The following is a 23,784-nucleotide window of genomic DNA, read 5'->3' on the forward strand; positions in this document are numbered from 1 at the left end:
CCCCCCCCCACTCTCTGCCGCCACTATAAGTACAGTATATTGTATTATCATTTGTATATAAAATTATTATGTTTTTTTTTTTTTTTTAATCATTATTATTATTATTATTGTAAGTACACCTCTGCATAGCATTGTTCTTTTTAATATCACAAGAAAAAAGTAATATAGATCAACTTACAATAAAGTGTAAAAAAAAAACAAAAAAAACAACACATCAATGCTGTAAAATAACATTCAGGATCCATTTTTTGACCGTTTGATACTGAAAATTAAAATTTGATAAAATCAAGAAATAATAATGATTTCAAATTGGTTAGCAACTGAAAAAGAGGTCTAATTTTACTGGGAATCCCTCTCTTTGGGTGTGAGGTGTAAAGCCGGCGACGCTATGGAGGTGCGACTCCGGCCAGAGAATCAACGGATCAACAGTTCAGGATTTGATTTATTTGTTGTATTGTTTTATGTTGTGTTGCGGTTTTCTTTTTTCATCCACACACAACACCCGGAAGGCAACAAACAGGACGGCAGATTTAGGGACGAACTGCACGCATTGAAAGGAGGAAAAAGAGTCACTTGTGCACACGGCAGTGAAAGGAGGGGAAAAAAAGTCACTCGTGCGCGCGTCACTCTCCTTGAAGGGCCAGTGTAGCAGCGACTGAACTGAAGCACTCACACTCACAATGGGGCTTTCCTACAGCAACATTAACTAATCAGGATAATATGCCAAACAATTAGAACGAAAAAACAAAAATTAATAGAACAAAAACGATAGTGTCATTGGACTGAGGGAGTTTTTAATTTTGCTGCAGGCAATATCAGCTCCTTTGTTATGGTGTGGGGTTATTTTGCACTGACCAACTAGGTATGCCACCTTATATGATGCTGACAGAGCTTGCTGATTTACTTATGTAACACTGACTAAGCGGGAGGATTGTTGGCAATATTCGGCACGTTTTCGCTGAAAAAAAAAAATTCCTGCTGTCCGCTGCGAACATTTTTAGACAAAGTAAACAGACTGGTCTTTCCTCGTCTCCCGCTGTACTAAAAGCCCAAGCCAAATGCTACATACACTTCGTCATATTTCCTTGTCTTAACTTTTCATATCTTCGGTGCTCTTTGCTGTGTGCTCTTGTTTGGTTCAAAAATACTGCGCACATGCTGAAAATGAGAGCGGCACTGCCACCCACTGAGTGGATGTGCTATTACACTTTATTCTAGTACGGCAAAAAAATATGTTCCCCAAGGTCACACGCGCCACCCCCAGCATTGCTCTGCGCCCCCCTGAGGGGGGCCGCCCCACTATTTGAAAAGTACTGCTTTAGATGTTTCACATGCCAACAGAACTCATCTGCCATGATAGTGTGGCTTTATGAACGCGTGGAGAAGCATCACTCTCATCAGCAGAGCTGGGCGAGTGCAACAGCCGTCTGGTGGTGGGTAGCGGCCCCGGAAAGCCTGTAGGCAATCAGCGGCTCTTGCAGCAATTGCTATCAGTAAATGCATACGTTTGACTCCAACTCTTGAAGCTTGTTTAACAATTTGTAAAAAAAAAATTTTTTTTAAAGAATTTCATTTTTCTGCTGCGTTATTGAGGCGAAAAATGTCAAGAAAAGGCCAATGTTTCCAGGAAATAGACAAAATTGCTGTTGGCAGACATTTTTAAGTGCCAGAACTGTTTTAGCCCATCAAATGCGAGTATTTCAGATAGTCTGCCATTGCTTATGATTTCATTTACACCTACACTCTCCTAGGCTATTGAAATGGCAATGTTGTTTACATGCGAGTTGTCACTTAAATACTCTTTACATACTCAGATTGTTATCGAAGAAATAATCAAAAGAAAAGTGAAATATTATGTAAGTTGATCTATGTTGCCACGGTTATGTTTGGTGTGGCGTATTTGCTGCTTTCAGTTTGCTGCTCTGCTGTCCTCCCAGTTATTTAGTGTATTGTCGTTTCATACATAAATTTGATACGAGAAATGACATAGAAGAAGAACGCTGTGCCACTGAGTGTGCCAGTAGGCCTATGCCACAATGTTTAGCTTCCGGCTGATTTTGAAGACGCTAAATCCTATAGACCCTACCCACGTGACGTCACAACTCCTTCCTCCTGACTGGTGCCGCCCAATTGTCCGTCAACACATCATGTTTACCTGTTACGGCTACGTACATTCCTCCTATTTACGACGTGTTTTTCTGCTCGTTAACATTAATAATCAAAATGGTGAAGGCGTGTGTGGCGGTCGGTTGCAATAACAGAGAAGATAGACGGAGAAGACGGAGAGACTTGAAGTTCTACCGGATTCCGAGAGACCCGGAGAGAAGAGAGCGAGATGGGCTGCTGCAATTCGACGAGAAAACTGGGCTCCAAACGATTACCACAGATTATGTAGTAGTCATTTTATATCTGGTAAGATGCTTTTAATATATATTTAGAGGGTTTTGGGCTGACAACCACAATTAAGATCATTGCTAGGCTAATCGCCGACAACATACACGTATGTATGTAGTGAGAGTGCTATCGCTAAACCATATAAACATTAAAAGCCCTAACTCCATTCACAAACGACATGAAATACATTAGACTTGACAGTGGATGTTAGCAATAACAAAAGATTTTGAATTGAAAATTTCGTAACTCACCTTTCCAAGCACAAGATAGATTCCTGCCGAATTTTCGTGGACGAGGACCTGTTTCACCCAACCAGCGACGAAGTATTTATAAGCCTCCAAGCTCTTAAAGTTTTTCAAACTTTCGTGAGAATAGGCTGATTTTGTGTGGACAAGATAGTTGTACATATCAGGGTAGCTAGCAGATGTCAGGCAAATACGGCGGAGACAGCGGGTCGAAAAACATCGATTTAGGCATCAAATATGGATCTGGCGAATGGATAAACTGAAGCTTTTCCACATAACGCCTTTTATGCAACGCATCAAGTGAGTTTACGGCATCCGAAAGCACCGGGTCTTCCATGAAATGCATTATAAATTGCTCGATCAATTGAGACCATTGATAATACAGACACAAAATGACGGGCAAGGGTGCGGAACCATACAGCGAGCACGTGATTTTGTGACGTCGGTGGGTAGGGTCTATAGTCATCCCAGCTCAGCTCAAACTTGGCCTGCAGCTAATTTTTGCTTTCCAAGAGGACTTGAGAAAGACAATCTCGACATATCTGAGTTAGGAACTTCATCCGCCATTTTATTTTGCTTCGCAGCTCAAAATTGATAAACCCGCAGCCTTTAGTGGCGTTCTGACACATCCTTGTGAGCTTTCTGTAAATGACCTCTGGCATAAAGGAGTGCCAGTTATAACCCCACTGTAAAGGTATAAGTGACGTCACATTTGTCCCAAAATGTCAGCACCTGTGAGCTGCGTGACTTTCTGTGTTTTTACATTTTTTTTTTGGGATTATCACAGTTTTTTCGTCTACAATTCTTGCTGTGCATACAGTCATGTGAAAAAATTAGGACACCACATTAAATATTCAGTTCTTTATTAAGAAATGTTCACATATCAATGTCTTTCTTACGCCCTTTGGCTAAAATAACTTCAATGAGACACTTTTTGTAGCCATCTTCCAGTCTTTGACATCGGTTTGAAGAAAGTTTGCCCCACTCCTCAATGCAGAATACTTTCAACAGTGAGATGTTTGAAGGGTTTCTTGCACTTGCAGCCCGTTTCAAGTCACCCAACAGCATCTCAATGGGATAAAGATCTGGGCTTTGACTCGGCCATTTCAGGACTCTCCATTTCTTTTCAGCTAGTCCTTGGTGGATTTACTGGTATGTTTTGGGTCATTGTCATGTTGCAAGTCCAGTTTTGCCTCAGCTTTAAAACATTTTCACAGATGATCTCATATGTTCTTTAAGAACCCTGTGATACACGATAGAATTCATGGTGGATTCTTTGATGGTGAGCTGGCCAGGTCCTGCTGCATCAAAGCATCCCCAAACCATGACACTTCCACCTCCATGCCTCACAGTTTGTATGAGGTTCTTTTCCTGGAATGCTGTACTGGGTTTACGCCAAACATGTCCTCTGTTCTGGTGTCCAAATAATTCAATTTCAGTTTCATATGTCCAAAAAACATTACTCTAGAAGTCCTGGTTTTTGTCTGCATTCACTCTGGCAAACTTCAGTCTGGCCTTCATGTTCTTCTTGGACAGCAAAGGGTTCCTCCTTGCACACCTCCCATGAATGTTAAATTTGTGTTGTCTCTTTCTGATTGTAGAGGCATGCACTTTCACAACAGTAGCAAGAGCCTGCTGTAGGTCTCGTGATGACATTTTAGGGTGTTTGGAGACTTTTTTTTTAGCATCTTGTGGTCTGCTCTCGGGGTTAACTTGCTTGGACGGCCAGACATGGGCATGTTGGCAGTTGTTTTGAATGTCCTCCACTTGTAGACTATTTTCCAGACAGTGGAATGGCAGATTTTATATTCTTTTGAGATGTTTTGAAATCCCTTACCAGACTCATAAGCGTCTACAATCTTCTTTCTGAAGGCCTCAGACAGCTCCTTTGATCTCATCATGCTGTTTTCTCTCACTTCAACAGTCAGTCACTGTTAAAAGTATTCTGCGTTGAGGAGCAGGGTAAACTTTCTTCAGACTGATGTCAAACACTGGTGGATGGATACAAAAAGCGTCTCACTGAATTTATTTCAGCCAAAGGGGGTAACACTAGCTCAGGGGTGGCCAACCCTGGTCCTGGAGAGCCGCAATCCAGCTTGTTTTCCATGTCTTCCTCCTCCAACACACCTTAATCCAATCATCAGGATTGTTATCAGGCAACTGCAGAGCTTGCTGATGAGCTGATCATTTGATTCAGGTGTGTTAAAGGAGGGAGACATGGAAAACAAGCTGGATTGCGGCTCTCGAGGACCATGGTTGGCCACCCCTGCACTGGTGATCATGTGGTAGGGTGTCCTAACTTTTTCCTCAGTTAGAATATACATTTTTGTTGATATATTTGGTTTAATGAGTAAAACAATGTTATTTTTTGTTGTTTACCTGTAATTAAATCACTCTTTTCCAGAGAAAAAGAAAAACAAGATCAGACATTGATATGTGAACATTTCTTAATAAAGAACTGAATATTTAATGGGTGTCCTAATTTTTTTACATGACTGTATTTAGATTGTTTGAGCAACCGTTTTTCACATGAAGGTCATTCATACTAGGTATTCTACTGTTTGATGTAAACAGAAATTATGACATATCCTCATCTTGAATAAATTTAAAAAATAAATAAATAAATAAATACATTATTGATGAGTTTTGTGATACTGTGGGATGATAGAATGTTGTAAAATGTACCTGAAGATTCTGATGACTGTATGAAAAAAATGTTGTCACATGAGTTTTTCCTCAGACCATGAACCAGCTAGAGGGCGAAGCTATTGAATGCTACTTGAATGTGAAACTTCATTTGACGCGCTCGAGTACCATAATCTGTCAACTAGAGGCGCTGGGGAGCCCATTCCGGCTTTCTCAGACAGCGTGCAAAGATGGTGCTTGATTTGGACCTGTTTCGAACCGACAAAGGTGGCGATCCAGAACTCGTCCGTGAGGTTCAAAGGAAGCGGTTTAAAGATGTCACGCTCGTCGACAAGTTGGTCGCTGCGGATACAGAATGGAGAAAGTGTAAGAAGTTCACTATCCCTTCCTGCTCGTTGAGTCACTGGAGCTAATACTAGCCACTGATGCTAATGTCAGTAGCACCGGTGAGACTGAAGTCCTTTAGTGATTTCAGTGATTGCAGTATTTGACCATACTATCAGTTGTTTAAGTGTTAATGGTTAATTAAAAAAATAAACAGATAATATCGGAATATTGCCACTGTTCGGTGTCAAAATGCAATTGGAAACCCTTAAACTAAATGTTGTTGAGTCATTTTTTAAATTTTATTTCACGTGCACCGACTGCAGTTAACACAAGGCTGCAGTGGCACTAATTAGGATTTCACAATGACAATATTTTGGCTGGGCGGGTTCATTCCCACCAAAAATGACGTCTTGTATATAGTTCAAGTGTTAGACTGGTCATTTGAAGATAGTCGTGACACTTTTCAGCAGTCTTTAATATAACATGTCAAGCTGCATACGCTACCACGCTACCGTGCTAATTTTAGCCTCATTCACTCAGTAAAGTGAGCCGTACAGGCAAACGCTAATGTTACCTATGTGGATATCTATAACGTGAAATAAGAAATCGCCAGACCAACACGCTACTGTACTTCTCTTTGAAATATATCGCTTTATGGAAGAGTTGCATTGGTTTAGCTTCGCCGGCTAGTACTACGCAGTCTGATGCAATATTGGCGAGTCGCTTGACAACCTCGCCCAGCAGCTGGCTCACTCCTCCACGCGTGTCACTGTGACCCACACTGCAAACAAGCAAAATTTGTCACATTCTTTGTTGGTCCACTCTTCTGTACATTATGATTGTGTGTGATCAACACAGTGTCATCATTGCTACACATGAGAAATGTATTATCATTGATCCATCGCTCATTGTCTTCTACATCTCAAACAGGCCGCTTCACTGCAGACAACCTCAACAAAGCAAAAAACCTGTGCAGCAAGAGTATTGGAGAGAAAATGAAGGTATGGGAAGTCGCCCCATGTACTGCTAATTTCTGTAAAAGTTATTGTAAGCGATTTTTGTTTATAAATGTATAACGTGTCGTTAAAGAGGAAGGAACCGATTGGGGCGGATGAGACTATCCCAGAAGCAGCACAGAATCTGGAGGCGCTTACCGCTGACACTCTTTCGGTATGTGGTCATTAGTGTGTACACCAGTGTTGGGCACGTTACTTTAAAAAAGTAATTAGTTATAGTTACTCACTACTTCTTCCAAAAAGTAACTGAGTTAGTAACTGTAACTAGTTACCAGGGAAAGTAACTATTTCCGTTACTTTAAAAAGTTGTTGTATGTCAAAGAATTTGAAATTTTCTGTGCAGTATTCGAGTCAGTTGAATAGACAAGAACAGACAGGTAGTTGTGTTATAGAAACTTGTAATATTTACACCTCACCAGCAACAGATTTATCCTACACTTGAAGTGCAAAAAAAAAAAACAGATTTGACTTGCTTACCACAGATGTCGACATAAATTACACTTTACATGCACTTTCTTTCCTTTAATTTCGACCAACTTGAAATAGTGTTCATATCTCCACCTCGTAAAGGACAAATTTTCCTCTGAATGCGCTGCCATCATATCCCTCTGCATCTGTTTTGCGTGTGTGTGTTTGCCGCAGGCGCTGTTCCGGTTTGTGTGTGAAAACACCGGCTCTGAAGTACGTGCGCTATTAGGCTCAAGTGTTTACGTCACAGAATGGGGGCTCACGTGAGATTTAACAACAACACAGCCATATTGGAAGCAGGTCTGGCTCGCGGGACATTAAACTTTAACTTGCCAGTTCGATAAAGAGACAAACTCGTTACTAAGGCGAAGAACAGAGATGTGATCAAACTTAAGGATGTTAACAATGTTGACCCTTACCAGCAATCCGAAGACAAATGGAGTAAAGAAGTCGACGGGCTTCAACAATTACGTGAAATGGACATTCTGCTGTATTTATTGTTTGGTGCATGTTACTAAACTCGTCAGCGATTCCGAAATTACAATCGCTACAAAGCTACGAACAGTTTTGCTGCGAATGGGTGCAGGACCTGCACATTATGACCGTATCAAACGGCAACTCCATCGTTCTTGCAAAGGTAGGCTATGTGTGTTTACTATTTTCATTGCCATGAACCTGAACGCACCCCAAGTCTTGGATGACAAATAAACAGAGCAGAGTAGACTCGCTACAGCTGGTAATTGCCTCAATTTATTCAAAGTAAGTAATGCACCGCTTTTGACCATCAGTAACGGTAACTGCGTTGTAACGGCGGAAAAAATTAGATTACCCCGTTACTGAAAAAATAACTCTGTTATGTAACGGCGTTATTTATAACGGCGTTTTTTCCCAACACTGGTGTAAACACATTAGTGTGCACTTGTTCACACTTGTACATGAAGGAGACGCATTGTTTTTTTTCTGACATCTCAAAATCTAGCAAAATTCAGAACTACATCTTCATAAATATGCAGATAACAATACATTTACTGAGTTAAATTCTACACTTTTCATCTTTTTTTTCTTTGCTTCATTCTTTCCTTCCTTCCTCTGTCTGTGTAGGGCCTAACAGTGACACAGATCAAGAAGGTGCGGGTGCTTGTGGATGAGGCCATGGTGAAAACTGACAGTGAGCGGTTGAAGCTAGAGGCAGAACGCTTCTCATACTTGAGGGAGATTGGCAACCTTCTCCACCCGTCAGTACCCATCAGCAACGATGAGGTGGGTGTTGGTGAGAAGTTACTCTGTATGTGTATTAGTCAAACACATGTGCATTTAAATCTTTCCAGACCTGTTTTGTAGTTTTCCATAGTTTTCATTGATACAGCAGTAATTCACCAGCAGCCATGTTGAAATACTTTAATCAAGGTTAAAGACCCAGGTGGTTCAATTACATAATAATTGATGTCTGAATTAATTTTCTTGCAAAACTAAAAAGTGCCATTTAGAGTAAAAATTGTAAACTAAGTGAGGATAAGCATTATAAATTGGAATGGATGGATTGATGAAAATTTAGCCTTCATTGCAGCTGAAGTGTCAAATGATTTCACTGCTCTGCTTGCAGGATGCTGATAACAAGGTGGAACGTACATGGGGTGACTGCAGCGTCCAGAAGAAGTACTCCCATGTTGACCTGGTGGTCATGATTGACGGCTTTGAGGGGGAGAAAGGAGCCGTTGTGGCTGGCAGTAGAGGCTACTTTTTGAAGGTAAACTAAACAGGAGTGCAATCAAATGCTGACAGACTGTCCCCCTTTTCTTACCGTCTCCCAATCTGTTCAGGGTCCACTAGTGTTCCTGGAACAGGCTCTAATCAACTATGCTATGAGGATCCTGTACAACAAGAACTACACCATGTTGTACACACCTTTTTTTATGAGGAAAGAAGTCATGCAGGAAGTCGCACAGCTCAGCCAGTTTGATGAAGAGCTCTACAAGGTGAATGACTGAATGAAGAGTAACATGTAAAACTTGTTTCCCACAAAAATGTTAACTGATGCACATTTCAAGGTCTTTTTGCACTGCACTTTGGTTTACTTGGCGCTCACCCTCCTGGTGTGTACGTGGCGAGCCCTGGGCAGAAGGATGGAGGGGGACCCATGCAAAATCTGATTTAAAAAGTTTTTCATTTCAAATGAACTGGAACCTCCAATTAACTGGTTTTATAAATTTCAAATATTTTGATCACAACAATTGAGAGAAATAACTTGAACCCCTTGACGGCAAAATTGAAAATAAGTTTTACAAATGTTTTCCTGGTATGTTTGCTTTCAAGTAGAGACTAAATCAAGTTAAGAAAGTTCATTAAAATGCCTAGTAAGATAAGAAATAATATTAAATACATAATAATAGTTACAATTACATTAATTAAAATTTTTTGATTGTCTTATTTATTCACGCCCTGTGTGCTTCTGTGTAGGTTATCGGTAAGAGCAGCGAGCGAGCAGACGACAACTCCATTGACGAGAAGTACCTAATTGCTACTTCTGAGCAGCCCATTGCAGCATTTCTTAGGGAAGAGTGGCTCAAGCCCGAGGACCTGCCCATACGCTTTGGTGGTTTCTCTACCTGCTTCAGACAGGAAGTGGGCTCGCATGGCCGAGACACACGTGGCATCTTCAGGGTGCACCAGTTTGAAAAGGTTGGCTCTGTTAGGCCAAGCGTGTTGTGGCCCTTTAAAAGGAGCAAGGAAATGTAAAGTCTTTTTCTTCTGCTAAGATTGAGCAGTTTGTCTACGCCTCGCCACACGACGGTAAATCTTGGGAGATGTTCGACGAAATGATCGGGACCGCAGAAGACTTTTACCAGTCTCTTGGTATTCCTTATCGCATCGTCAACATCGTGTCAGGTATGTCTGACCTCTTCCCACGTCTGATAATTTTTTCAACAGTGGATTGTAGTCACACTTAAGACCATCTATTAAATTGTTTATTTCATTTATTTTCAGATCCTCATAAAGTCTTAAATTTGATTTTACGAAAATGAATCTTAATATTGAAACCATATAATTTGATAAGAGGTCTTAAATTTGATTAAAGTTTAATTAGTCAATTGGAGCAATCATATGTCAAGGCATAGTTAACTTTTATGACCTCTTATTTCAAGAAATTACCTCCTTAAATGAGAACTATAGCTTGAATGTCTCTAAATTGGCAGACTGAACAGCCAAGCTTAAGCACACACATTAGTGGATTTGTTCAGATACTCTACTCAGGCTTATTTGTATAGCACTTTATGGCTAGGTTCATACCGCAGGTCTTAATGCACAAATCCGATTTTTTGTCATCTGTTTTTTGGTGTGCCCGTTCAGACTGCCTTTGTCCATTGAGACCGTTTAAGTATCACGCATGCGCACTTGACAGTTCAGACCGCCGTGACATTCTGGAAAAATGTGGCCTAGATCAGATGTAAATTACATACAAAAGTCACCCAGATCGGATTTGAAATGGTCCACTTCTATGCGACTTGTCCCGTTCAGATCATCAAGTTAATGCCTTACTCGAGTCGGAAAAACACGAAAAAATCGGATTCATGCATTAGATCTGCAGTATGAACATAGCCTGTGAGCAACCACAGCTGCAACAAAGTGCTGTACAGAAACCAAAACAAAATATTGTAACATAATTTTAACGGCAAACAAGTTTAAACAGTATAACATCAACAAATTAATGACTAAATTAGTGATTTTTTTTCGTAAACTATAAGGATCTTGCTCAGTCCATTTGAATTAATGTTAACCCGTTTCTGTTCATCGTCAGGTGCACTCAATCATGCCGCCAGTAAAAAGCTGGATCTGGAGGCCTGGTTCCCGGGCTCTGGTGCTTTCCGGGAGCTGGTCTCCTGCTCTAACTGCACGGACTACCAAGCAAGACGCTTGCGTATCCGCTACGGGCAGACCAAGAAGATGATGGACAAGGTGAGAGTGCAGCAACTCCGATATAAGATCGTTCTTTTTGATTTTTGTTGCTGCTAGGAATACAGAATAAAGTAGTTTTAACGTGAGCATCAGTGAGGTCATGTTGAAGCCATTAAACTAATTGGCAGCAACCAACAAAGGGTGTGACTTCGGGCCAATTTTTAAATTAAAAAAAAATTTTTTTTTAAACATCTCAATCTGTGTGACAATTCTAAACCTGAAAATTAAAGGTTAGGGCATGTAAGTGTGCCAATACATCTACAGTTCCATATTTAATAAACTCATTTGCTCCCAGAAACGTATAAATATGTTCTATTTTTAAATGCTTCACTGTCCCAAAAACGTATTTATGTGTCTTTTGCGTTTTTTTATTTTATTTTATTTTTTTTTAATGAGAAGCATATATACCTTCCGCTGTATCTGAGAAAAAAAGAACAACGCTCCAAACCCATTTTAAAGCAATAAAACTGGCCACTGGAGGGCAGTAGCGCCTTTTGTAAGACCAAGCAACCCGATTTAACAGCAGTGAACGGCCGGGCAGCATGGTCGGAGCGCTGGCGACATGATGCCAGGCGGCGCTCCGACCGAACAAAACAACCGAGAGGACGCCTGGTAGGCCAGGCGCTGGACGACCGAGCAAAACGAGTGAGACCCCCAGTGCAGCGGCTCGCCAAGCAGACCCCGCAGAAACGCAAAAATAATCCATCTTTGTGAGACAGACAACGATAAGGGAAAAGTTTGCATGGCTGACGTGGCGACAACGGCGTCATCTCGGTGACAAACCGTCATCTTTTAGTAGTCATGTGTGAATAAATTGTTACTTTGCTATCAAAAGCTCTATTTGTCTGGTTGTTCATGGTATTTTGTAAAAGGAAAACATTCAGATGTTTGGGATGTAACTAATGCAAAAAATAGCTTTGTTAAAGTCAAACTTAATTTGAAAATTGCTCAAACTAAGCTATTTTCTAATGCTGATTTCTAAAGAATGGAAAAAGATAGGAACTTTTTTTCCTGCTGAAAGAAGGGAGTCTAATCTTTCTTTTGGTGGGTTCCATGTTTATATAGCAATAGAACAGGATTTTCTGTGGGCCTTGCAAAATCAGTCAAAATCCAGAAAAACGGCCGGGAGCGGAGGGCCTTGCTCTGGTAAAAATGACTATTTTTTAAAGGATAAAAAACTGAAGATTTTGTTCCATTTGGATCATATATTTGAATGTGATGGAGCTTAGATGACCCGGCATTCTCTTCTCTTGCATTTTTGTGTTTGAACAATTTGTCATTGTGGAAAGCGCTCTCTTCCTTGGTATTTTCTAGCATCAAATTTAATTGGTTGTTCAAGGATTTTTTGGGGGGGGCAGCATCTTATGTGGCTGTTCACTCAAAACACTTCCTGTGTTTCCCTATTTCCCCAGGCAGAGTTTGTTCACATGCTTAATGCCACAATGTGTGCCACTACACGAGTGATGTGTGCCATCTTGGAGAATTTCCAAACAGAAGAGGGCATCATAATTCCAGAGAAGCTCAGGGAATTCATGCCTCCTGGTAAGCAAAATAACCAACCTAGAGTTTTTCTACTGAGATGAGAAATTCTATACTACCATCAATTTTGATTCAAATTATTTTGGATCTCCTCCACGTGAACCTGACAGCCCATTCGTATGTTAGAATGACTGGTGCAACTTCATGAAGCTAATATCATGGAGGGAAAGCTAAAGATTATACAACTGTGACATTAGACTGTTTTTGATAAAATTGTGAAATAGGATTTGTTCAAGGTGACTCCCGCATTATCGCTGTTCGGCGTTTGCAAATTTATTTGCAACTTTTTGGGAGGAAACTAACCTTATTATTTGACTGTTTTGCAAAATAGTGGTTAGACTTTACAGGAAGAGGATGACCAAAATACATTTTGCTCTAGATTTGTAATACCACATTTTTTCACTTGTCTCCACTGTTTATCCATCAAGGCATGAACGAGATCATCAAGTTTGTCAAGCCAGCGCCCATCGACCAGGAGATGTCCAAAAAGGCAAAGAAACAGAAGAATAAACAGGCAGGAGATCAGAACCTCAACGACACCATGGAGGCGATGTCGGTTAATGACTCCTAGAAATGAAATTATGGAATTAATTATTAATGTAATTGAGCCTTTTGTTACAACACCAAATCCTTTTTCGGAGATCGGAAAACACATCAAGCTGGCACCTATAAATGTTGGTTTCTCCACAATGCTTTTGGTGGTTCCATTCAGTCAACGTTTACCGTAATTAGCAAATGGAACAGTGTTGTATATTTTCAGCTGTCGCAGACGTTTATGAAAGGAGTCATTCACATTCCGAGCCTAAGACAAACTACCGGTAAATCATTATCATCTCTAACTTTTTTTTTTTTTTTGTGAGCGCTATGTAGCATAAGGAAACACTAGTCTAGAGCAAAATATGCGCTTGCCAGAGTCTTCAGCTGCTCTGTTTCGACCAAAAATATAGTGAATAAAAATCCTTACAAGGTTTTTGCCTGTGCTGAAACGGTCACAACAATCAGAAGTTTTATCTTGTCAATTTCGGGAGTGTTAACTGTTTATTTTAGGCTCTGAATTACTGTCATGTTGCCTTTTCCTTTGTTTTGTTTCATCATGTCACTGTTGAACATGCGGTATGTATCTGAGAATCACATTCAATTAAGTGGCTCTTACTGTAAGCATAATATTAAATACAGGACATATAGTTTTGTGTCGCTTTTATTTATTTTTTTACCCCGTATACTGCTGGTCCCCATAAATACCTGATAAAGGATAGTAAAAAAGATTGAAGTTATTGAGTAACTACTGTAGACTTTACTCCTATTCACAAGAGAACACCCTATATTGTCTACTGCACTTCCAAAAGGTAAACTCAAGTTATGTTTCTTATTCAAGTATTGGGTTGCTTTATTCAGTTCTCTGCGTGTATATGTATATTATAAATAGCTGAACCAGCTACCAGGAAAGATGAGTGACACAGAAGAAGATAATGAGATCTCTTTTACAGTAAAGGTACGTGTACATGATTGTTGACTTTGACATCTACAAATGTATTGTGTAGGCAAAGCCATATTATAAGCCTGTCTTCTTCTGCATATCACCCTGTTTGGTTTAATGTAGTTTATGGGGCGAGTAGAGGTGGTACGCCCCAACGGACTAAATATCCTGGAAGAAGCAGCTGAGAGCCTCAAGGTATCAAGTTCAAAAGCAAGTTATTTACACCCATAACCTTTTTTAAATGATGACAGCCAAAAGGTACACCTGCAAAATCTAAAGAGATCCAATGTGCACATATTCAACAATATACCTTTATAAAGATGATTAGTATTGGCTGACACGGTCAGACATGTAGGCCTATAGGTGTTTATTTGTGTGATGGTCATAGTGATGTGAACCATTCAAGTGGAATAAGTATTGTCAGGTGTATCTTTAAAAAACATATTTTGCTCCCCATAGTGGAAAGGCAACCTTTCTAATTATATACAACCCCTAGCAAAAAGTATGGAATCGCCAGTCTCGGACGAGCACTAACTCAGATATTTTATGTAGAACAAACTCTGATACAAAGCTTGAAAAAATTAGTTCAAAAGTGCAACTCTTTAGCATTCAGAAACACTAAAATAAATGAATAAAAAACATTGTGGTTGTCAGTAAATGTTACTTTTATAAAGCAAGTGCAGGGAAATATGTATGGAATCAAAGTTCCAGCATCATCACCTTGTCCAGTGCAGATTCTTGACTCTTGACAAGGTGATGATGCTGGAACTTTGGTTTGGTACTGTTCCAGTGAAATTTACAAAGATGACTGCCTGAAGAAAACATAAAAATTCCCTCAGTCCTTGATGGTAAGGGGCTGCATGTCAGGCAAAGGCACTGGGGAGATGGCTGTGGTTTACATTGAAATTTTAGACAGCTTTCTTATCCCTTCAATTGAAAATATGATTGTCATTTTCCAAGATGACAATGCATCATGTCACAGGGCTAAAACTGTTAAAGCAGTCCTTGGAGAAAGACTCATCCAGGCAATGTCATGGCCTGCAAATAACCCAGATCTCAACCCTATTGAAAACCTGTGGTTGAAATTGGGAAGGGGGGGTTCCACAGCAAGGCTCCCCCGACCTGCAAGGATGATCTGGCAACTGCAATCAAAGACAGTTGGCGCCAAATTGATGAAGAATACTCACCATGTCCATGCCTCAGAGACTGCAAGCTGTCATAAAAGCCAGAGGTGGTGCTACTAAATACTAGAGATGTGATTTGATTGTTATTTCTATGTTTGTTTCTCATGATTCCATATTTTTCCCCAGAATGGAGTGATTCCATATATATCTCCCTGCACTTGCTCTATAAAAGTAACATTTACTGACCACCACAATGTTTTATAGTAATTTCTTTTAGTGTTTCTGAATGCTAAAGAGTTGCACTTTTGAACTAACTCATTATTTTTTTTCAAGCTTTTTATCTGAGTTTTTTCTACATGATAAAATGTCTGAGTGAGTGCTCATCCGTGACTGGTGATTCCATACTTTTTGCTAGGGGTTGTAATTTTATTTAATCCCATTATATTGTGAAATAATAATATTGTGCTGTTTATAAGGCTTTCCCCATTTAATCACATGCAGTCTCCTGACCCATATGCCTTAGAAAAGGCTGCAAAGAAAAGTAAAGTTCATATCTTTGTTTCGCTGAGTGGGATTGACATTTTGGAGAACAAAACCAAGGTGAGCAAACCTCCCCAAAGCAACATACTGTAGACCTCAATGCAATCTAGCATGTGACATGACTTTCTCCTCCTGTTAGTTTCTGCTATACACCTGCCCTTTACCCACAATTTCCTTCTGCGCTGTCATGCCTTCGTCGCCCAAAGTGTTTGGCTTTGTGGCCAAGCACCCTGCTGTAGACATGTACCACTGCTACCTGTTTAAGAGCGAGACTTTGGTGAGTATGAGTTCACACACACATGAACCGTACGTGGCCTATCGGTGTACTATGGACCTCACCTTCCAAAGCTCTTCCCAAGGCACACGTGCTGGTCTCCACTATTGGCGATGTTTTCCGAGCTACCAAAAAAGAGGAAAGTTACAAAGGAAGTCGAGACCTGATAGTTGAAGCCCTCAGACACAAGGTTGGCAGCCCTGCACTGCAGGAATATCGTTACTGTGTAGGATATTCATAGAGCAGTATAATAGTACTCTAATAGTAATACTATTACTGTCCTGTGTTCTTATTGTTGTCACTTTCAGAATAAAGTGCTGCAAAAAGAGAATTCAGAGCTGAAGAGAAGGCTTGCAGACAAAATTAATCAACAATAATATTTGGGCTTGGAATCTTTCTGCAACTGCAGGTAATTTTTATACTAATTATAATTTTAAATTGTGATGAAAAGGAATAATTTACAATATATACGTGTTTATTATAGTAGCACTTATTGTACATCCCACCACTGGAATGATCGAAACTCGAGTTCTCGATGTAGTCTGAGTCACAACGTTTGACTGCCAAGATATCGCCAATAGCTATTCTACTAGTATATTTAAATTCAGCAGATGAATTACTGAGAACAAATCTTATTTGCATGTCTGACCGCAATAATTGCCTTGCAAAGGAAGGTCAGAAACAGTGTTGTCACTTGAAGATTAAGCCTAATGTCAAAAGTTCGTGTTAGGGTTTAGGGGTTAGAGTTAACAGCATATCAGTGCCAATGTAAAACAATGCAAATTGAGTGCACAATAATCAGCAACACACAAGTGAATTGCACAGTACAATAAACACAAAGGTGGGGGTGGGGTAGAGCGCGGATGCGCGAGCACAACCCGGAAGTACGCCATGCACACACGCGGTCAATTTGGCCACTATACATGGCAGCAACTAAGCACTTTACACTCAATTGGACTTACAACACAACCCAAAGATACTGAACGAACATGTCACGTCACGGCATACATGTGAAACACAAATATGATGTAAACAATGCTTGCCAACTTGGAGCGATGACTACCCTTCGTTGACACGCTACGAAACGGCCGCGCATGTAGGGGGCCCAACCTTTCGCTGGAACCCTCCAGAATGAAGGAAAAATACTCACATTCATTCATGGACATACACAGATCAATATTCCCTCGCACATCTCAATTTGTGGCTGCACTTAGCGCGTGTGACTCGAGACCAAAACAGGAAGCAACTGTCAGCGGTTACCATTGAAACGAGCACGCAGCGGGAAACCCTCGTTGCATTTTCTTTTCAAAATGCTCTTCGTACATGACTACAATATTCTTCAATCTGCAGCGGGAAACCCTTGTAGCATTTTCTTTTCGAAATGCTCTTCGGAAATGACTACAATATTCTTCATTCTGCATACATTATGAGGCAATAACAAAATAGTAACACACATACACTAAGGAAACTAATTTCAATCAGATTACTGGTTTGTAATCTGGTTTGGAACATTTCAGATTACTCATTACTGAAAGAAAGTAATCATTTTACAGTAACGCGTTACTGACAACACTGGTCAGAAGTTATAATAATAATAAAAATGCATTATAAAACAAAATTGGATGGTAGGGGACCTTTAAATTATTGCCTCAATTTAATTGACACTTTTGAATCTGTGCTTGGCAGTCAAGCTATTGAAGTCAGTTTTCTACTATCAAACTAATATACTCACAATTTTTCTCTGTTTTGTTTCGCTTTTGGCAGATTGGTTTACGTTGTACAGAGTTTCAACGTGGAATCTTTTTATCTCTGCAGAATCACCACATCATTTTGGACATGATGGGTTGTGACCTGACTTTTGATATCAGTTTCCTTCCATTCTTTCGATGACAATCATTTTCCGTCTTTTGTATTCAGTACATTTATTTTACTCTTAAACAAACATTTTTCTGATTAAATGATTGTTTAACAAGGATATGATTTATTTGTACAAATATTGTAATAATCATGTCTGGGCTATTTTCATAGTTGTCTAACTGCTGATGTGATTGTCGTATTTTCTTGGCTCTCTGTTTTAAACATTGGTAATGGCAATTAAAAAAATATTATTGTATACTCCAAATAAAAAAAAAATCCTGAAAACTAATAGAGAAAAAAAATGGTTGTAGAAAAACGCAATGTATTCCATTGTTTTATAGATTTAATTCTAACCAAATAAACCACATACCATCTTTGTACTGGAATATCAATAATAGTTTATCATATGCATCCGTCATAGTACAAAATCCCACAAAACTACATAAGAAGAAAAATTATTGCAACACCTGACTGTGAGCACAGTAACATTTTCTATCGTTAACTTTCAAAAGTGGAAGAAAACACAATTTAAATGCAACAGCGCAAGCAAGTGGAGAGTCCGTAAATTACAGTCTTGTTAACCCTTTATATCCAAATATATCATGTTTCATACGCTTAGAATTTCATGATTTTGAGACTGTAATTGAGAAATTAGAAATGTCTTTCTCAAAAAAACAAAAAAAATGGATGGATGCAAATCAAGACGTGCATCTGCAGGTTTCATGAGGTGAAAAAAAAAACAGGATTTAGCAAGGCTCACAGATATTAGAGCGCTTATCACACATATTCATTTTGATTTTTCCTTTTTTCTCTCTTTTTAAAAAAAAAAAATTCCATTGAGAATAATATTTCAAATTTTGGGATTCTCTGACAATTGCATCATGTTGCAGGCCTGATAGGGTTAACGCCGACAAAAATAACTAAATAAATACCGTATTTTTATTATAAGTCACGTATGAGTATAAGTAGCACCAGCCCAAAAATGCGCAATGAAGAGGGAAAAAAAGCATATAAGTCGCACGGGAGTATAAGTCGCATTTTTGGGGGAAATTTACTTGATAAAATCCAACACATAGAACGTATATGTCATCTTGAAAGGCAATTTAAAATAAAAATACAATAGAGAACAATATGCTGAATAAGTGTACAGCAGGGGTGCCCAATCCCGGTCCTCGATGGCCCCTATCCAGCTTGTTTTCCGTGTCTCCCTCCTTTAACACACCTAAATCAAATGATCAGCTCATCAGCAAGCTCTGCAGCAGCCTGATAACACTCCTGATTAGTTGATTCAGGTGCGTGAGAGGAGGGAGACATGGAAAACAAGCTGGATAGGGGCCCTCGAGGACCGGGATTGGGCACCCCTGGTGTACAGTATGATAATGTTACATGATGCATGAACAACGAAATGCGAACGTGGCTGGTGTGTTAACGTAACATACTGTAGCTATTAAGAGTTATTTAGATAACAATAGCATAAAGAACATGCTAACAAGTTTACCAAACCATTGGTGTCACTCTAAAACACCCAAAGAACATGTGAAATGATATAATAATGTGTTAGTAATTTCACACATAAATCGATCCAGAGTATAAATCGCACCCCCAGCCAAACTATGAAAAAAAACCGAGTTACAGTCTGAAAAATACAGTAATCTATTTTTTCCATTTCAAGTCTTTCAAAGGTTGTTTTCCCATGGAAGGTAACTACAATACATTTGCCAGCGTTTTATCAAAATATAGTGTTATATTAGGCCGGGGCTTTATGGGGTAGGTAACATCACACAGGCATAGGAAACACTGTAAAACAATAATAAAGCTTCGAACCAATTGTGCTACCATAAGATTTTAATTCGCCACAACAACAAAAATTGTAATTTTGTTCCGTATTTGTTATTTTTAAGTATTCAAAATTCATTCTTTCGTGTTCTCAACTTGATAAAAATCAGTTGTTTTAACTTAAAGTTCCGTAGTTCGCGTGATGAGTCTTTCTCAACCTATGTATTGGATGCCAGAGCGCCTGCGGGGTGCAGCTAATGCGCTTAACACCCATAAAAAATGAAATTCTGTTATATATCTGAAACATGATTCTTCTGGGATGCACTTGATCGAAGAGGTTACAATTCCTTTCACCTTTTTGTTTTTACTAACGTGACTACAGTTTACTTAAAATGTTTTGTTCTGCTTATTTAACGTTAAGTTCAGTTAACTTAAAAGTTTGAGTTTTCGTCAATAACTTCACTTAACAAGTTTTCCCATCAAAACAAAGTCAATTGAAATCAGTTGTCTTGAAAATCCTGCCCCCCCCCTTTTTTACAATGTACATTCAGCATTTTTTACATTGAAAGAACTCGAAGGAAATAACACATCTTCTGGAAGAAAAAAAAACTGTGCTCAACATGTCAGCGTTGCATTTTGCTAATAAATAAGAGAGAGAAAAACTTTTTTAAAAAGACCTGCGTTGACTTCTAGCAATGCTTTATGAAGCTTTACACTGTCACCCCCCCACCCGGGTTTCAGCAGCAGAACAAACATATTCTAAACTCGTATCATAATGACAGTCACCCACCGCCAAAACATTCAAAACGTGGCACCTTCATTTCCCTGATAGGAAGAATAAACTTTCCTGACAACTCCTTTCTTACATGTTTTGCCATATTTGGAATCATTTTGTGTTTTCTCTGACCTAGTGTTGTTCCATCTTATTCTCATTTCATCCTCTTCCAGAAGTGAGCCGTTAATCTTTATTCATCCAGACTACATACTGAGTATAGACTGTTTATGCCAAGTTTGCTGGTTGCTGCAGCTGAAATCCCCAGCACTTTGCCCAAAGAAACACAACCAGAGCAAACTTTTGAAAAGCTTGTTTTCCCCATGATTCCACAAGTGGAAACTCAGAATTGCACTAGGTACAAGTGTGGAATTAGCAGTTGATTAAAAGGGGTTCATTTGACACCAAATAAAACCAGGAGGAGGGATCATTATAAAGACTGCAAACTGAGGTCATGTCTGAGCGCAAAAACACATAAAGAAAGGTGAGATTGTAAAATGCTGGGCTTTAGGGGGTTTTCTAGTCTCATGGATGGATTCAGGTTCAAGGAAAGTCTTTCTTGAAGCAAAATGCCTGTAATAATAACAAAGCTTTCAAGGGTAAGGTGGGGGCTTGAGGAGGTGAAGGGAGAATTTGCCTTTTAAGGGGATCCGCTCTCTCTTGTGCAAGCCTCGTGAGTTCATGCACAACTATCACAACACTGAACAGAGTAGTTTAAAAATAAACAAAAGGAGAGAAAAAGTTTGGTGTATTTTTAAGTGATTTGTTTCAGTACTTCATTCCTTTTTTAGACATTCTAAAAGCAAATGCCTGAATAGATGTTGTTTACATACTTGGCCACAGTGAACAAGAGGCTGAGGCTGAGTCAGTTGTGTGACAAGCATCCTAGCAGCCGCCGTCACTGCTGTGGTTTTCTCGCTTGTTTTCCAGACAATACCAACAATGTGCTTATGGCTGAGGGGAGGCTGCCTGCATCTGGGGGAAGGAAGCCCAAGGAGATGAGATGAGGGGAGGGGGTTAGAACAGAGAGGTAATTGTATATATAAGAGTGAGGTAACTGAGCAGAGCAGCAGAGGCAGGGCTGGCAGGCGGGCGAAGGAAAGAGAAATGTGTTCTTGGGGTGGGAAGGGTGTGACAGAAGGTTGAAAAGAGCATAGATGTGTCCAGGAAATTTGAAAGAATTGGTCAAGTAGGGAGGGAGTGTGTGGGAAAAGCAGAATAATGGGTCTACACGTGCCAGCATGGAGTTGAGTAAGAGGTGTTTTGGAAAGTATACTTGGAAAGGAAAGGGGGGTGAGCATATTCTCCCCTCTGTTGCTTTGAGCGTGTTGAGCCAGGCTGTACCAGAGCCAGCAAAAGGGGAAGGGCCTCCATCCCCTCATTTTCTAGCGGACAAAAACTGCTACCCGGGAGCCTGATTTCCAAGCTTTGCGGAGGAACAGGAAGACAAATACCGGAGGTGGATAGGAGAGGGGAGACATCCTTGGGGTCAGGATCCATCTACCCACATGGGTTGCATCCTGAGCTCGGACTGGTGTGGGGAGGACCTGGTACAAGCGGTGCCGGTGGTCAGAAGCTCGTATGTAAAGAGTCAGAGCCTGGAGAGGAGTGACACTGGCAGGATGAGACTCATGAAGGTCAGTGTGGGAACGCTGCATTGCATTATTCAAAACATTGTTTAAAATTAGAGTTATGGCACAAAGGATGAGAGGCTTACATGCAATGTCTTCAGTGTTTATTGGGGGGTGACCGGCACAGTTACAAACTAAAACTAAATTTATCAGTATTTAAATAACTAGGTATGATGATAAAATTCAATGTTTACAAAAAAAAAAAAAAAAGTAAAAGAGTAAATCATCTTTTGTAAAAACATGAAGCTGAAAATGTATTGAATATTGTGTTTTCAAAAAGTTGGACTAAATTTTGTTCACTGTTAAAAACATTTCAGTGATTACAATAATATGCAATTAAAGATTTTTATCTTCAGTGTTAACTAAATCACATGCAAGTAATTTGTCTTCCCTGTTCACAAATTATACTTTTTGTGACTTAATTTCATTCCACATATATAAAAACACACTCCAAAATGGTTTTGATTGAAAAAAAAAAAAAAAGTCTCCAGTAATGAAAAAAAAAAATACTTTTAAGTATATGTAATGTCATTGAAGTCTTATTTATTGTCAACATTGATGACATGTGAGTATATATATATGACGAAGGCTGAAGTGCCCGCCGAAACATGTCAGGTAAAAAAAACTACCTACTATTGCCTGGGATAAAAGAAAGGGTTTGACGAATGTGAGTATAATGTTTTTTTTTTGTTTTTTTTTGTTTTTTTAAGAAGACAAAAACATGTATGTAAAAACTACATTGTCAGTGTTTTTTTTTTTTTTTTTAATGTGACTTATCTTCAGTGATTACAGTAATGTATGTTATTTAAGTCAGTCTTCAATGCAGTCTTCATTTCAGATTAAAGTCAGTATTTCCAGAAACCTTTGGAACTGAATGGTCATCAATATTTACGAACATTTTTTTGCAATTCAGTTTTTATTTAAGTTTGCAAAAAACATGAATGTTGAATTAACTGAAGACAGGCAGTCAATGATTACAATACAATGAATGACTAATGTGGCAAGCATGTACGTTATGTGATGTGTTTTGGGACTACATTACATGTTTACAAAAACACAATGAACTGAATTTGGATCAATGTTTACAAAACCCCATACAATGTGTTACAATATTATTCAGTAATGATACAAATGTGTTAATTTTAGACGTTAACTAAATTCTCCTCAATAATAGCTCAGTGTTTACAAAAAAATTGAGTCAGTCATTTTCACTAATGTCTTAGTCACGTTTGCTGAGGTCATTGAACGCTTAATTCAATGAATGTTTATTGTTTGTAACAACTGTGATGCCGTGATGACTGTTATAGCAGAAAACACAATAGCAGTGCAAGAATCCAAAATTCATAACACGCTTTCCACTCTCTTTCAAGTGACTTGATGACAATGACATTGGCATCCCATCACCACATCTGTGATGACACAAATGCAGTGATGCAATGTGTGATGGTGTCAGCGCTGTAAAGCAATGACACACTCATTATGTACAATGAGGCAGTCTGGCTGGTGAATGAATAATGTCAAGTAGCTAATAGCCAGTGCTTATCTTGTCAGTGACAAAGTGGCATGATAAAACATTAAAATATGTTATTTTTTGCTGTTGTATAAGCCTGCTCTCTTATGTTCTATCGAGTCTCAAGTGATTATGTTTTTTACTGGCTACTGAAAAGTTTCCCTTTTGCCATCTGCGCTCCATATTTAAATATGTATGCTTGGTTGCACCACATGTCCCTGCGGGGCCAAAATC

At 39.3% G+C, this 23,784-nt stretch overlaps 3 protein-coding genes across 6 annotated transcripts in view; all 3 read left to right on the forward strand.

Moving 5' to 3' along the window:
• Nucleotides 1-5,457: 5,457 nt before the first annotated feature.
• sars1 (seryl-tRNA synthetase 1) lies at nucleotides 5,458-13,773 on the forward strand. The gene is made up of 11 exons (XM_057827717.1): nucleotides 5,458-5,651; nucleotides 6,543-6,613; nucleotides 6,702-6,782; nucleotides 8,198-8,356; nucleotides 8,700-8,843; nucleotides 8,917-9,072; nucleotides 9,554-9,775; nucleotides 9,853-9,982; nucleotides 10,893-11,050; nucleotides 12,463-12,592; nucleotides 13,018-13,773. Exons 1-11 carry the CDS (start codon nucleotides 5,516-5,518, stop codon nucleotides 13,158-13,160), a joined length of 1,530 nt encoding a protein of 509 aa, XP_057683700.1. The 5' UTR covers nucleotides 5,458-5,515; the 3' UTR covers nucleotides 13,161-13,773.
• A 47-nt stretch (nucleotides 13,774-13,820) lies between these two features.
• On the forward strand, nucleotides 13,821-18,303 carry LOC130910428 (PTB domain-containing engulfment adapter protein 1-like). Of its 3 annotated transcripts, XM_057827738.1 has the most exons (8): nucleotides 13,821-13,935; nucleotides 14,016-14,081; nucleotides 14,190-14,261; nucleotides 15,692-15,790; nucleotides 15,870-16,007; nucleotides 16,090-16,194; nucleotides 16,313-16,413; nucleotides 17,769-18,303. In XM_057827738.1, the coding sequence occupies exons 2-7, from the start codon at nucleotides 14,037-14,039 to the stop codon at nucleotides 16,379-16,381; spliced, it is 528 nt and encodes a 175-aa protein (XP_057683721.1). In that variant the 5' UTR covers nucleotides 13,821-13,935; nucleotides 14,016-14,036; the 3' UTR covers nucleotides 16,382-16,413; nucleotides 17,769-18,303. The 3 variants fall into 3 exon arrangements, 2 of the variants coding, with proteins under 2 accessions (XP_057683721.1, XP_057683713.1); XR_009061865.1 differs by having other exon boundaries at nucleotides 13,929-14,081; nucleotides 16,079-16,194; XM_057827730.1 differs by having other exon boundaries at nucleotides 13,929-14,081.
• A 3,207-nt stretch (nucleotides 18,304-21,510) lies between these two features.
• tns2a (tensin 2a) overlaps nucleotides 21,511-23,784 on the forward strand; it is a 78,041-nt gene continuing 75,767 nt past the window's right edge. For both annotated transcript variants that reach the window (XM_057830333.1, XM_057830334.1), the window contains exon 1: nucleotides 21,511-22,046. In XM_057830333.1, coding sequence (XP_057686316.1) covers nucleotides 21,918-22,046 — 129 coding nt within the window. In that variant the 5' untranslated portion in view covers nucleotides 21,511-21,917. The remainder of the gene's footprint in view (nucleotides 22,047-23,784) is intronic.

The sequence above is a fragment of the Corythoichthys intestinalis genome, chromosome 2 (genome assembly GCF_030265065.1).
Source record: "Corythoichthys intestinalis isolate RoL2023-P3 chromosome 2, ASM3026506v1, whole genome shotgun sequence".
NCBI classification, from domain to species: Eukaryota; Metazoa; Chordata; class Actinopteri; order Syngnathiformes; family Syngnathidae; genus Corythoichthys; species Corythoichthys intestinalis.